Source organism: Castor canadensis, chromosome 2, assembly GCF_047511655.1.
Source record: "Castor canadensis chromosome 2, mCasCan1.hap1v2, whole genome shotgun sequence".
NCBI lineage: Eukaryota > Metazoa > Chordata > Mammalia > Rodentia > Castoridae > Castor > Castor canadensis.
Window position 1 is genome coordinate 105,399,990 of NC_133387.1, and position 14,633 is coordinate 105,414,622.

The 14,633-nt window shown below is 47.1% G+C and overlaps 1 protein-coding gene across 4 annotated transcripts in view; it reads right to left on the reverse strand.

Annotated features, from left to right (window-relative positions):
- The window catches only part of Ogdh (oxoglutarate dehydrogenase), a 73,046-nt gene that overhangs the window by 38,889 nt on the left and 19,524 nt on the right, over positions 1 to 14,633 (reverse strand). For 2 of the 4 annotated variants that reach the window (XM_020163981.2, XM_020163980.2), the window contains exons 3-4: positions 7,986 to 8,177; positions 5,371 to 5,473 (exon numbers count right to left, since the gene is read on the reverse strand). In XM_020163981.2, coding sequence (XP_020019570.1) covers positions 5,371 to 5,473; positions 7,986 to 8,177 — 295 coding nt within the window. Of the gene's footprint in view, positions 1 to 5,370; positions 5,474 to 5,593; positions 5,685 to 7,985; positions 8,178 to 14,633 lie in introns of all 4 variants that reach the window. The other 2 variants (XM_074065433.1, XM_074065432.1) reach the window with 1 other exon arrangement.

Sequence of the window (14,633 nt, forward strand, 5' to 3'; positions counted from 1 at the left end):
CCCATGGAGCCCCTGGGAAACGCTGATGGGAGGGCTCCAAAGGGAGCCACAACTGCTTACTCCTGCAGCATGGACAATGTCTGCACTCTAGGTACTGCTTATGTGAATCTTTTATTTCTATCTGTACCTTCTGTATTTGTAAAATAAAAGGCAAACGAGGGGTGCAAACCCAAAAGGAGAGTTGAGAAGCCAAAGAAGATATTTCAGTTTTGGGTTACAGAGCACCTTAAAGTCCAGTGTGTCAGGTGCTCTCAACTACTTCCAACAAATACAGACGTGTGCTGGAGTTAACAACTGCTGGGCTTCTTCCAAGTGAAGCACGGCTGGTGAGAAGCAGGGACGTGACTCCAGGAACTAATGTCACTGGGTTTACCAGTTCCTGGACACCTACAGTAGAAGGTCCTCTTAGGTGTCAGGTGTCTTTGTACTCTAGACCTCACTCCCCTCAAGGGTGACCACATTCACCCAAGGCCTCAAGGCTCTCTGTTGTTATTATTACAGCCTCTGCTCAGCCACCTCCCAAGTTACTAAGGAAAGATTACCTGGTGTCTTTAAATATCTGAGCACAGCAGGCAGTGTCTCTTACCACTCCAAAATTATGGAAGCCGATTAAAAATTAACTCTAGAGCCAGGTGCTGTGACATACACCTGTAGCCCCAACCTCTAGGAAGGCTAAGGCATGAGGATTACTTCAACACACAGGTTGGACACCAGTCTGGGTAACATAGCAAAACTCTGGCTCAAAAACAAACAAAACACTGGTGGCTCACACCTGCAATCTTAGCTACCTGGGCGGCTGAGATCAGGAGGACTGTGGTTTGAGGTCAGCCCAGGCAAAAAGTTCTGGAGACCCCCGTCTCCAAAATAATCAGACCAACATGGACTGGAGGTGTGACTCAAGTGGTAGAGCACCTGCTTTGTGAGTATGAAGCCCTGAGTTCAAACCCTAGTCCAACCAAAAAAACCAAAAAAAAAAATCTACTCAGCACCCAGCATAGTTAACTGCACTCCTAACGGTGAATCCTGCCTTGCATTTACCAAGGTTTTTGGAACTGGTAATTCTCCCTGCACTTCAAGGACCTGGAGGATTTCTAGGAAGTGAAGCAAGGTGTCCTAGCCAGCCCCTACAAAACTGGTAGAAAAGACTGAGAACTCAGCAGAAATGACAGAACAAATGCCACTTTGTTAAAAAAAAAAAAAAAAAATTCAGAGTGGACTGAACCCCCTTGCTTATAACTTCAACCAAGCTGACAAGAGAGTCAACCTTTTCTACACCATGCAGTATGGGCTCCACTGGAGCGTGCAAAGCTATGTTCAAAGGCATGTGTGATCACTGCTCTACACTTAAATTTTCCCAAAGAGGGAGAAACTACCCATGTCCACAGGAAGTGGGGCAAGATGTTGGTAGCCCAGCCCACACAGTCCTAACTCAGTCTGTCATGCTCTCTCTGTGGCCCAATGACACTGGATATCTCCCACATGGACCCCCACCCAGTCACACACATTGTGTGGCCCCGTATGACCTGGACCCTAAGGCCCCTGAGCCAGTCCTTCACATTCGCCTGGCACCATTTTTGCTGGGCAGAGGGGTGGAGCTCACTTCAGTTCTCCTAGACCCATATTGTGACCCCCAGGAGTCCTTGATTCTTAGATGCAAAGTTCTACATTACATGTCCCATTGCTTCATCTTTTTTTTTTTTTTGCAGTAATGAGGTTTGAACTCAGGGCCTCATGCATGGAAGGCAGGCATTCTACCACTGGAGCCCCTCCACCAGCCCCCCAATGCTTCTTATACTTCAGGTGCATGCCAGTCCTCTCCACTGCCAAGTCCTATGTGGCCCAGGACCCCTTGCCTGGCCTCTCTTAGTTGACTTACTTCCAGTGAGCCTGCTAGCTACCCATCTCAATGGATTGCTCTAAGCATATTAGCTCATGCTCACAGAACTCCAGGCATTTATTCTAAGGAGTTTATTTAATGTTTTGGGTTTTTTTTTTTTAATAAAAATATAGTCTCACTATGCTGCCCAGGCTGTTCTCAAACTCCAGATCCCCTCACCTCAGCCTCCAAGTAGCTAGGATTACAAATGTATGCCAACCACAGCCAACTTAATTTTGAAACAACCTTAGGTGATACCATCACTCCTACCTTTACAGATGAGGTGAATGAGGCACAAAGAGGTTAAGCAACTGGCCCAAGGCCATACAGCTAGGAAGGGCCGAAATGAGATTCCAACCCAAGGCCTGAGTCTCAGGAGCCCAGGCTCTCTGAGATGAGATGTTGGGGCTTGAAGTGCTTTAAAAGGAACCAGGGGTGTGGCTCAATTGGTAAAGTGCCTGTCTAGCAAGCCAAAGCCCTGAGCTCAATCTCTAGTACCACCAAAAACAAACACAAAAAACACAGAAGTGCTCCACAACCTGTCTACTGTTCATACCAAACCTGCAAACATCCAATGTACCGACTTTCCTACCCAGCTCAAGTGTCTAACAAACGCATGCTGTCTCCATCTTTTGTACCTGAAGAAAGAAATGTACTGTAACTTCTATATCAAGCTATTTAAAATTCATGAGATTGAGGCTGGGGATGCAGCTTGGTGACAAGGCAATTGCTTAGCATGCGTGAGGCTCTGAATTCGATGTCCACTATTGGAAAAAAAAAAAAAAGAGGCACCCAGATGGAGGTCGAAAATGCCCACAATTCTCACAATGTGAGAGGCTGAGGCAGCAGGATGGAGAATTTTTTGGTAGCTTAGGGCTACAAAAAAAAAAAAAAAAAAAAAAAAAAAAAAATCAACAAATTACAAAGTAAAATAAGCTTCACAGGATCACAATGTACTTTCTGTGGGAACTACTGCCTGACTCTCTTCATGGCCAGAGCAGTTCCTCAAAGGAGCCAGGGAACTTAGGCTCAGCTCTGCGCATGTTAGCCTCATGATTTATAGAGTCCTCCAGCCCTCTCCCCTCACCATATTGTTGGTGAACCTCAAACCACAAACCTCACAGAAGCACAAATGCATGGGACCCTATCCCAGAGTGGACAAGGCAATACCCCAAGAAAGTCTGGGAAGAATGACAGAGGCTCGATACCCAGTAATGAGATATGAACTCAGAGGCTGAAGTCCCTCACTCTCACAAGGTTCTGCTGGGCAGGGACCACCCAGGGGCTGCCCCCACCCCCCCCCAATTTGCCTTGAACTAGTCTCAAGTGGATAGTCCTCAGCTTTAGGACTCCCCAAGTAACTCTAATATGCAGAGATGAGAGCCACTAAGAAAGGTCCACTGTAAGATACTGAGAAGTTGGAACTGTGATGTCAACTGGAAAGAGGAGCTGGGACAATGCAGGTGCAGGCCCATCCGCTAAATATTTGCTACACATGGAAAACTAACATTTCATGGTTCCCACCCTAATTCTCTGGAAGGAGCTTCTCTCAGAAGAGGGGCTCCTGGCAAGACCTGAAGCTCCTCGTGAGGGAAGAGCTTGCTGTCTCCAGCACATGGAGGGAACCCTAAAGGTCTGGAAGGCTCTGGAGCAGTTGCTGGACTGCATGTGCTTGATAGCAAGCACAGGGGGCTGAAGAGGCTTTGGGGCTTCCTGGTGGTTATAAGAATGGGGCTTTTCTACACTAAAGGTTGAGGTGCAGGAAAGAGGTCCTAGGACCTCCCACTGCAAAGAGAGGCCCACTTTTTAGGAACACAAAATTTTCACCACTGCGTAAGAAAGCAGGGTTCAACTCATGCCCAGTATATAATCCAAACTGGGCCTACTCAGTAAGATTCACAGAGTTCTCTAAACTCCCTTGCTGTGGTATTATAATACATACTGTTATTTGATTGTAATTTATTTATTTTGGCAGTACTGGGCTTTGAACTTAGGGCTTCACGCCTGCATGACCACACCTGCAGCCCCCATATTTGTTATTTTTGTCTATGGCTCCTAGCTCATAATATACTTAACATGGCAGGCCATAAAAACTAGGATTCTCTCCAAGGTGGTCACAGAAATTGATTTTCTAGAGCCTTTCTGTTCTGGAGTTGACCATGGAGAAATTCTTTGACCTACCTTTTCTGGTAGTAGATGGCTTTTATGGGAACCATCCACCATCAGAACTGAACCACATGGGAGGACATTCAGCTGGGCCCACTGCGGCACAACTGACTGCCTGTTTGCTGGTGGGAGAACTCCACACCTTCAGAGGTCAGAGGTCTTCTGTGTTGGTTGTTGTGGTGTGAGAGCAGAGATGGAAACATGGCTTCTGGCTCCTATGCACTTCCTGTATCTGCTAAAGGGATGGTGCAATGTCGAACAAACCCACAAAATCTAGAAGTGTTTTTGAAATCAAGACTAAAGAGCAATTATAAACTGCCAACACCAATTTCAGAATCAGTGTCGTTTCTGTCTTAACTTTACCTGCTCAACAGCTAAGTCCTTCATCACAACTCAGCAATGCTTGCAGAGTTGAGGGGCATCTGCAGAGCCTTAGGGGCCGTTACCCTGTATCCTTCCCCACAGTGCCTTCAAGGAGACTGATTTCGTCCCCTTCCCAACAGTAGTATTAGCAAGTAGGTGATCATCAATTCATTAGCATGCACAGTGCCTATTGTGAACACCTGGCCATTTTACAATTAGTCACATCATTGTTTCTTTAGTACAGGTTAGCAGCACGGTGACATAAGCAGATTAACTCTGGAAGCAACTGTAGTGAGTACCCACCCAGCCACAACACCCATTCACCTCACAAGGAGGACTGGGTGCGGGTGAGGGTATCATCTGGCAACTGTGACAAAAACCCACGTGTGCTGCACACATGCACTTCCCAAAGGCCCTGGCCTCTGACGCCATGGGAATGCCCTCCAAAGTTTCCTCAGTGTGATCACCAGCACTCACGAATCTGGAGATCCAAACTGCACACCCTGCTCTGGAATTTGCCACTTAGGAACATGAGCAGGCGATAGGCAGGCCCCATTGTGCTCCAGGACAGAACAGCTGAGATAGCAGCTCCCTGGCAAGGCTCATAGGGGCCTTGTGGAAGGCAGTGCTGTATGGGAGTGTGGAGAGCTGGAGCCAAACAAGCTGTTCCTGAAGCAGTCAGTTCCCAGCCACCTGCCCCTGGTGGGCCAGCTCTTCTCTGTGTCACAGACCTTTCTGTGGAACCCTTTATTTTTCCAGATTGAGTCTTGGACAATCTGGCTAAAGAGTGGGATAAAAAATAACATGCCTGAAACACACTAAGGCTGCATTCCTGATGAATTTCAAGTGATCAGAACAAAGGAAACTTGAGAGCCTTTCCCTCCTGTCTGGCGTCCTGGCTGCCACAGGCTGTGGCACAGCGGGAGGAGCTCAAGCAACACAGCCGACTGCTCTCACACCCTCACCAAGTTTGTCTGTGGATGAGATAATGTCAGCGGGCACGGAGGAGTCCAGATCGGCATCCAAAATCCCCAGGGGGTCCAGCTGTGCTACATGGTGCCCTCGTATCTATGAGTGGGCCAACGATGAGAGGGAAGGACACACACAAAAGGACAGGAGAAAAAAAGAGGGAAGGGGTAAAAAAAAGTAAAATTACATTAAAATGAGCATTTACAGATTAATTCTCACCCACGTTTGAAGAAACAGTTACCGGAGCATCATCAAAATTTACACAACTAATTCCGAGAGGATCAAGTTTTGCAATGTGGTGACCCCTGACCTGGAATAATAACACAAGCAAGTCATTAAGCAGATCAGTGAGCTGGGGGTGGGGTGGGGGCAGGAGGGAGGGAGGATGAGTTTATACTTCATGCAAATAAGCAGAGAGGAACACAGCTCAGTGAACCCATACAGCAAAACAAGTTTTGAAAAGTCCGTCTGTAAAAACATGTTGAACCTAAATGCACTTTCATTAAAAATAAAGACAGAGATAAACTCAGGCTATGATAAACTGGGACAGTGTGAAAGGATATGTCTCTTGGGATACTTCAATTTCCCTGATCAGTGGAAATGAGTTATGTTGGGAACTTGTTACACCAGTGAGAGGGCTTAATGTGACAATAAACACATCCCTAAGGAGAAAAATGAAGGGTGAGGTGTTGGCTATGGCTGAGGAGGGTACAGATGAAGCTTCACCTTACTAAAACAAGGTGTGCCTTTTATGACATGTGGGTGGGGAGTGAGGGCTTTGGCCCCAATGCTGCACACAGTAGGTCATAGAGCAGTCAGAAAAAAAAAAAAATCCCACTACAACATGGACACAAAGCATTTGATCTAAACTGTTTTAAAAAACAAATGGAAGCTGGGCGCCAGTGGCTCATGCCTGTAGTCCTAGCTACTTGGGAGGCTGAGATCATGAGGACCAAGGTTACAGGACAGCTCCAGAAAATTGTTCATGACAACCCATCTCCAAAATAATGAGAGCAAAATGGACTGGAGGAGTGGCTCAAGTGGTACAGCACCTGCTCAAGAATGAAACTCTGAGTTCAAACCACAGCCCCACCAAAAAAAGGTAAAAAATAAATAAAAACAAGTGGAGAGGTAGGCCCTTGCCTAACATGTGAAGCCCTTGGTTCCATCCCCAACACAGCAAAAGAAAAAACTAGAGAAAGAAAATTGCTTCCAATTTTAAGTTTCTTTCAGTTTTGGACATTTCAGTCATAATTTCTTGCTAGCAGTTTGAGAAGGGTAGCAGGTGCTGAGAAGTCACTGAACAACCAGGTTAAAGATGTTACTACTGCCAGGTGTAGTGACTGACAATTATAATCCCAGTGACTCCAGAGACTGAGATTTCCAGGATCAAGGTTGGAGGCCTGTCCCAGGGGTAAAGGAGGATGGGAATGGGGATGTTAATGAGACCCCTATCTCAATCAGTAAGCTGGGTATGGTAGTGTGCACCTGTCATTCCAGCTACTTGGGAGGCTGTAGGTAGGAGAATCATGGTCTGAGTCTAGTCCCAGGCAAAAGCTCAAGATTCTACCTGAAAAATAACTTAAGCAAAAAAAATGGGCTGGGCGGGGGGGACAGGGCATGGCTCAAGTGGTAGAGCAAGCACAAGGTCCTGAGTTCAAACCCAGTACCACAGAAAAGAAAAAAAAGTTGCTACTGTGTCCAAATGCAGGAAATGGTTAGGAACAAAGGTGCAAAACTTAGCTATGGACAGGTCTTCTGTGGACAGCATCTTATAGGTTGGCACTGTGCTGTCTACAGCACTCTGTGCACCTCCTTGCTGAGGCAGCAGCACATGTGCCTAGGAAGAGGACTCCTTGCCAGAGTATGGCAGCAAAGACTGGGTCCTAGGGCCATCATCTCCAGAAAATAGAAACATGGGTGGAAAGGAATCTCAGTGCACCAGATCTCTGGTTGCTACTGCTGTTATCTACACAGGAGTTGGGGTGGAGCCTAGACTCCCACAGGAGCTCCCAGAAGGGAGGTACTAGGCTTACTAGTTTTCTCCCCAGTTCCTCCTTAAAATCTATTCTCAGATGGAGTCAGAAGGTCTGGTTGTGGCTTTCCCTGACATGAGGTAGAAATGCTGGAAGACACTTGGTTACTTTCCTTGAAGAACGGTCAGGGAGGAAAAGCCCAGCTGTGCTGGACACACCTGGTGCAGTGGCTGCTGAATGGCATGTTTTATACCCACACTGCAGGCCCAGCCACACTGCCCCACCTCAATCTGCTTCCCTGGTTAGTATTCTGCTAGTAGCAAATGAGAAGTGGCATCGACCAGCCAACAGGACCCCGCCCAGCCACCGCTCTTTGCCAGGTATGCAACACTTCTTCATGCCCAGGTACTGACTTGGTTTCCCTGTCCACAAATCTTCCTTGTCAATTTATGAAAGGAAATAAGGAGCTATAATGAGATAGGCAATAAAGAAGACAGAAGATCTGCTCAACTAGGGTTGGCCTGGCTCTCCTTTTCTCTTGTGTATTTGGAGGAGAAAGTCCAATGATAGCAAACACTCAGAAAGGCCTGAGAAACACTGCACCCTTTGTCAGGGAGTAGTCAGCCTCTGCTCACCTGATATGCCCTGATGAGAGACTGTACCGCCAGGTGATCCTCCACCAGCTTGTCCACGTTGGGTTGGGCCTCCATCAGGGACTGTGCATGGGCCACAGTAGCCAGGGAGCTTCGGCTCAGGGAAAGGGGACTCTGGTAAGCAGTGCCCGGAGGGGCTCCAGCATTGGTGTTGCGAAAAAAAATGTCCCATGACTAAAGACAAAAAAAGTACAGGTTATCTCGCCGCTCCCCTAAATGGCCACAGAGAACTGCCTTCCCCAGGACAGGCAGTTCTGCCATCTTCTTACGTTGAAGTTTACGTGATTTCATCTACAATCTGCATGTATTCCGTGAACTGTAACAATTTATTCACTTTTTTAAAACTTAAAAACTAGACAGGGTTTTTTTGCTGCTGTTGTTTTTTGTGGCAAGGTCTCAACAAGTAGCCCAGACTGGCCTGGAGTTCACTATGTAGCCCAGGCTGGTATCAAACTCGAAATCCTCCTGCCTCAGCTTCTCAAGTGCTGGGATAATTACAGGTGGGTGCCAGTAATTATCAAACACCAGACAATTCTGGTGAAATACTGTCCTCTCTGCAATACATTTTTCAGTTTCTAAGATTTTCCATCAATAAACTCTGATTGGACTATCTTGAAAAATTCAGAGAGGAGCTGGGTATGGTGGCACAAACCTGTATCTCAGCTTCTTGGGAGACAGAGGCAGGGGATCTTGAGTTCAAAGCCAGCCCAGACAAAGTTAGCAAGAGACCCCGTCTCAAAAGTAAAATACAGAGGGTTAGGGCCATGGCTCTAGCGGTAGAGTACTTGCTTAGTATTTGTGAGGCCCTAGATGCAATCCTCAATACTGGGAGGTGGGAGGGTATCAGATTTAGAAACTTTATTATGTTTACCTTCCTAGGAAGCTCTGCCAAGATACTATCCACATGTGGTCCCTGTCTGGGGCTCGAGGGCCTTAAGTCCCACGCCTGGGGATGGGGCCTTGCATGGGCACGTGCTCTACCATGGAGTCACATTTCAGCAGACCCTCTACCTTTACACAGGCTCTTTCACAATGCTGTCCTGAACACAAACGGACTTGAAAGGCCCCCACAGTGAAGCGCTGCTGTATGCTGTTGGTACATAAACTAGTAGAAAGCTCCCCTGACTACATGCAGATCTGGCCTATCGCTGAAAACTATTTTTGAAGGGAGTTTTCTGAAATGTCTAGAACATTCTACAATAAGAACATACTTCCAGTCAGTTCCAGATCACACCTGCAATCCCAGATGAGGCTGAAGCAGAAAGACCTCTAGTTCAACGCCAGCCTGGCTACAATAGTGAGTTGGGCTATACAACAAAACCCGTTTAGGTGATACTAGGGTTTGAACCCAGAGCCTTGCACTTGCTAGGCAGGAGTCCTATCATCACTTGAGCCACGCCCCCAGCCCTTTGACTTTAGTTATCTTTTGAATAGGGTCACTTATCTGTGTCAGGGCCAACCTGGACCTCGATCCTCCTATTTACATCTCCCACATAACAGGTACTAACCCACACCCAGCTATTGGTTGAGATGGGGGTCTCACTAACTTTTTGCCAGGGCAACTCTCCAATCTCATTCCTCCCAATCTCTGCTTCCAGAGTAGCTGGTATTACAGGTGTGAGCCACTGCTCCCAGTCAGAAGAAATAATTACTAAAACCCACATCACTGGAGGTGTGATTACATAGCTTTATGAATATATTAAAAACCAGTGGACTGTATGGTTCAAAATGGTGACATTTGTATTAGTGAATTTTATCTCAATGACAGTTTTTAGAGTAATTTTCAGTGCACCTGCTATCTGCAGAAGAGAGATCTGAGGTCCTTTTCTGGCACCTCCACGAGACCTACTGCAGAAGCATCAAGAAGCATCATGTACAGACACAGGCTGACAGGAACATAAAACACAGGTCTCCACAACTGCATTTTCATACAAGTTTTGTTTTGTTGGTGCTACTGGGGATTGAACTCAAGGTGTCAAGCTTGGAGGCAGGTGCTCTACCACATGAGCCACTTCACACTTTCCTTTCTAAAAGATGCTGTCAAATGTTTGTGACACAAATCCAGGAAGCAGAACTCTCAAGACAATGTTCTCAATCTTCTCAAGCCAGTTCTCATCAAACTGGCTTCCAGCAAAACTCACTGACCCTTCCTCTAATGTGGAAAAAGGCAGTCTGTCCATCTGAGACAAAACCTTACTCTGAGAGAACAGAGGACCCCTCAGCATCACTGCCCGGGGCAAGGCCTGCCTGCCTTCCACTCTTCTGACAGGTTCTGTGTAAGGAGGGTGGCTATGAATGAACTGGACTGATGTCCCCAGCTGTTTCTGACTTCACAGCACTTTCCTAGCAGGCCCAAGAGGTCCCTACATTATGGAATCAGAGGTGACCAAGGATAGCATGCTATGGCTGTCCATCCTTCTTCTGAAGCAGACACAGATACTGCACACCTCAGTTGTCTACCCTTTTTCCAGGAGTAGAGGTGAGCAATGACAACACACCTAGGCCTTTCACCGTGTTCTGGAAGATGACTGAGGGCCACAGACTTTGACCATCCAATGTGAAACACAAGCTGCCAGGTGGCTCTTCCTGGACTCTCCCTGGGCTCCACTGAGGCCTCCAGTAAAGCCCCTCCAATACAGCAGCAAACTAGGCAGGAGTCAACCCAACTCCACTGTATCCCAGCACAGCAAGAACCAACAGCAAGCTGCTCCCACCACGTGAAACCTAATGAAATTCATTACTTTAAACTTGCTGGGTCCCCACACATAGCTCAACTCAGACACTCCTGGCTGTAGGACCACATCAAGGGTAGAGAGAGGTGCTAGGTGAGATGGCTCACACTTATAATCCCAGCTACACATGAGGTAGCGATCGGAAAGCTCAAGGGTAGAGTCAAGACTCTATCTAATCACCAATAGGCTGGGCTTGGTGGCCGGTGCCTGTGGTTCCAACTACTCAGGAGGCCTTACGTAGGAGGATCAGTCTGAGACTGGGCCCTGGATGAAATATAAGTTCCACCCTACGTGAAAAACAACTAAAGGGAGTGCTACTCAATTAGTAGAGCACCTGTCTAACAAGAATGAGGCCCTAGACTCCAACCCCAGCACTGCCAAAAAAGAAAAGGGCAGAGGGAGGACATGACTGACCCTGAAAACAAGTAGCCCCTGGACAGCAGTACAACCCAAACTAAAAAAAAAAAAAAAAAAATCCCCCCTGTGGGCTGGGGATTAAACCCAGGGCCTTACGCACATTAGGTGAGCATTCTATCACTGAGCTATATCCAGAGTTCGAACTTACTTTTTCTGGGGGAGGAGAGGTATTGGTACTGGGGTCTGAACTGAACTCAGGTCTTCAAATTTGTTAGGCAGGCCCAAACTTTCCTTAACCCTTAAAACATATCATCTTTCTTCTATCTTACAGGGCTTACTCAAAAGTCACCCAACATGAAGACCTGTTCTCCCTAGCCATATAGACTTTCTTATCTTGGGGCAATAGTGGCTTATGGATCCAGAGCCAAAAGTCATAGCAAAAATCAGAATTTTCAAGCAAGGCACAGTAGTACATGTTTGTAATCCTATCCCTTGGAGGCTGAGGCAGAAAGATCAGAGCCGCCAGGAGCTGGTAGCTCACACCTGTAATCCTAGCTATTCAGGAGGCACAGATCAGGAGGATCAAGGTTCAAAGCCAGCCTGGGCAATAGTCTTGAGACCTTATCTTGAAAAAACCCACCACAAAAAAAGGGCTCAAGGTGTAGGCCATGAGTTGTTCAAGCCCCAGAACCACAAAAAGATAAAAAGAAAAAAAAAAGTATGGAACCCTGAGGCCAGCCTGGTTACACAGCAAGTGCCAGAACCAGCCAGTCTGGGTAAAACAGCTATAACCTGTTTTTAAAAAAGAAAAAGAAAAGAAAAGAAAAAATTGTGACACCTTAGACCCTTTTTAAAAAACACAACTTAAAAACTTTGAAGCGCTGGCAGAATGGCTCAAGTGGTAGAGTGCCTACCCAGCAAGGCTCTGACTTCAAGCCCCAGTACTTCCAAAAAAAAAAAACAAAACCAAAAGCTTACTTTGAGCTAACACCAGTGGCTCATGCCTGTAATCCTAGCTACTTGGGAGGCTGAGATCAGAAGGATCATGGTTCAAGGCCATACTGAGCAAACAGTTTGTGAGACCCTATCTCCAAAATAACCAGAGCAAAATGTGAGGCAGATTAGCAAGGGAAATAACCCAACATGAGACCGGCCCCCTTCTCTTAAACAAACAGGCATTTCCCCATCAGAGCTATCTAGAGATGGCTCAGAGCCATCTCTAGAGCAATAAATTCCCTCTAAGCTATAAACACCCTGTAAATATCTTTGCAAGATAGCATCAAAAGACACGTCCTTGGGCCTGCCTTGCTTGTTAAAAAAGGGCCTGCCCCCCCAGTTTGACCTCCCAGGCCAAGTCCTCTTAGGACCTCATGAACATTGGTCACATCTCATACAAGCAATTAAAAACCTAAAAATTAGCATATGCTTATACGCAGAATAACCCTTGTTATGTGATTTGGCAGCGTTAATTAAACCTGCCAGTCACCCTAGCCCCTTCCTGAGAACTGCCCAGATTTTTCCCACAACTATAAATTGGGCTTAAACAAAGAGATCAATGATTCTGCGCCACCTGGCAGAGCCCACCACTTTCCCTGAGGTGCTTCCTTACTCTCTTTCCCTTTCTTTCAATAAAGTTTGCAATAAATAAATAAAATCGTAATTTTCTTTCTTTGGTAACCACTTCTAACTCATTTGATGTACTGGGAATATCAACCATGCCCTCCTCTGGGAAAGGGTTGGCTTAGGCAGAATGACACACAGCAGTCAGCAGGTAGGGTGTTAACAAGGCTAAGTGCATCCTGGCAGAGCTAACCTTCAGTAATAACAGTGCCACAGGTCTCTCAACCTGGTGGCTGGCTGGGAAAACAGTAATTGGTAAGCTTCTGGGCTTGGCAATTAAAGGAGTTTTCCCCAGTCGAAGCCTGGGTGAAGGTCAAGGACAAGGGCAGCTGGCTAGCCCAGACAGAGAGAGAGAGAGAGAGAGAGAGAAGGCAGTGATCGTGCTCATCGGGCCTCCTCTCTCTGACCTTCTTTTGTGCTTGGAATAAAACTCCAGGTGATTTTCAATTGGCTGAGAACAGCCAGACAGAAATTCTGCTTCAGTGGAAGCAGGTCAGAAAAAACTGGTTCATACCGGTACTGCAGCACTTGCACAGAGGAAAATGAAGGTAATGCAGCTCCAGTGGCCTTCTCCTTAGTCCTCCCCAGCCCACACAACACACCCCACTTCCATCTCCAGAGTCAGCCACCACCCAACAACAGGGAGCCCCCTGTGCAGCACGACCTGGGGGACAGAAAGGTTCTATACCCAACAACCTGACTGCACACATTTGGCAAAACCCTTCGCACACTTAAGGTAGGTAAGTGTAAAGATAGTAAACCTCAAAAGTTACTTTTTAAAAAAGGCTTACAAAGTAAAGACCATTTTTTTGCCCTGCAGAATTCACCTCCCTACATGTGGCAGCATGAAAGCAGAAGACAGCTGCCCAAGGCCAGAAGCATGCCTTCCCTTCCCCAGAGAGCCGCTGCCGGGACCACTTACTTCCTTCTTGGCCAGTCCATCCCCACTTCTCCCTCCACCCTCTGTTGTGCCTCCCACATCTTCTCTGCTCATTGTCTGTCTTCCAGGACAGCACATCCTGGCTTCAGGTTCCCTGTGACCTGCAGAGCCCTCCCTGATCACCTGCCTCTGTCCCGCCTTGCTCCTTCCTTCCCTAAGGCCTGGGCAGCTGCCATTCTTCCTCTCCTTCCATGACTGGTCCCTGCCATTGCTAACACTTGACTCTGTTACTATCTCCAAAAGCCCTGTTTGTCTCCTCCCACATGTATCTCACCCTGAGATTTATGTACTCACCAATGGTCTTGTATCCCCACTGCTACCAGAACTCAGTAACCATGCACCTCACCCTTGAGGATAAATTACCAGTAAGCTGAGACAAGTCAGTGACCAGCCAGCACACGAATATAAAAAAAGCTTCAAGAAGGTAATGCCAGAACCTGTCCCCCAATTCCTGCTAAGTGTGACTGGACACGTGGGAGACAGCAGTCTGCCCATTAGGGAAGGTAGCACCTGGGCACTGGTGGTATCACCAAGAACCTGAGCACCCCATGTCCCAAGGGTGAGAACAGCCCATCGAAGCCACCAAGCAGAGTTCTGTTTCCCCTCCTGTCCTAATTGTCTCTTGCTACTGTCTGGATGTCCCAGAACCCATGGCCAATGTCGTCAGGAACAGCAACTTCTACCTCCAAAAACATCTCCAGGACAAAACAAAAGTGAAAATGAGGCAGGGCAGGAACTGGCTCAAGGTGAAATGCAATCTAAACACAAAGCACAAAGTTTCCTGAAATAGCCATCATTTTTCACCCATAAAACAGGGAGGCAAGCTGGACTCCTGACTTGAGTCACACTGACCCAGCTCCACCACACCCACCTCTAAGGTCCTCGGCCTCTCCAACCTCTTAATTAGTTCTGGCTTCAGTTGCACAACTAAAGCATTTGTTCCCTTGCCTTTGTTAAAATGGACAAAGGTCACACATGGCA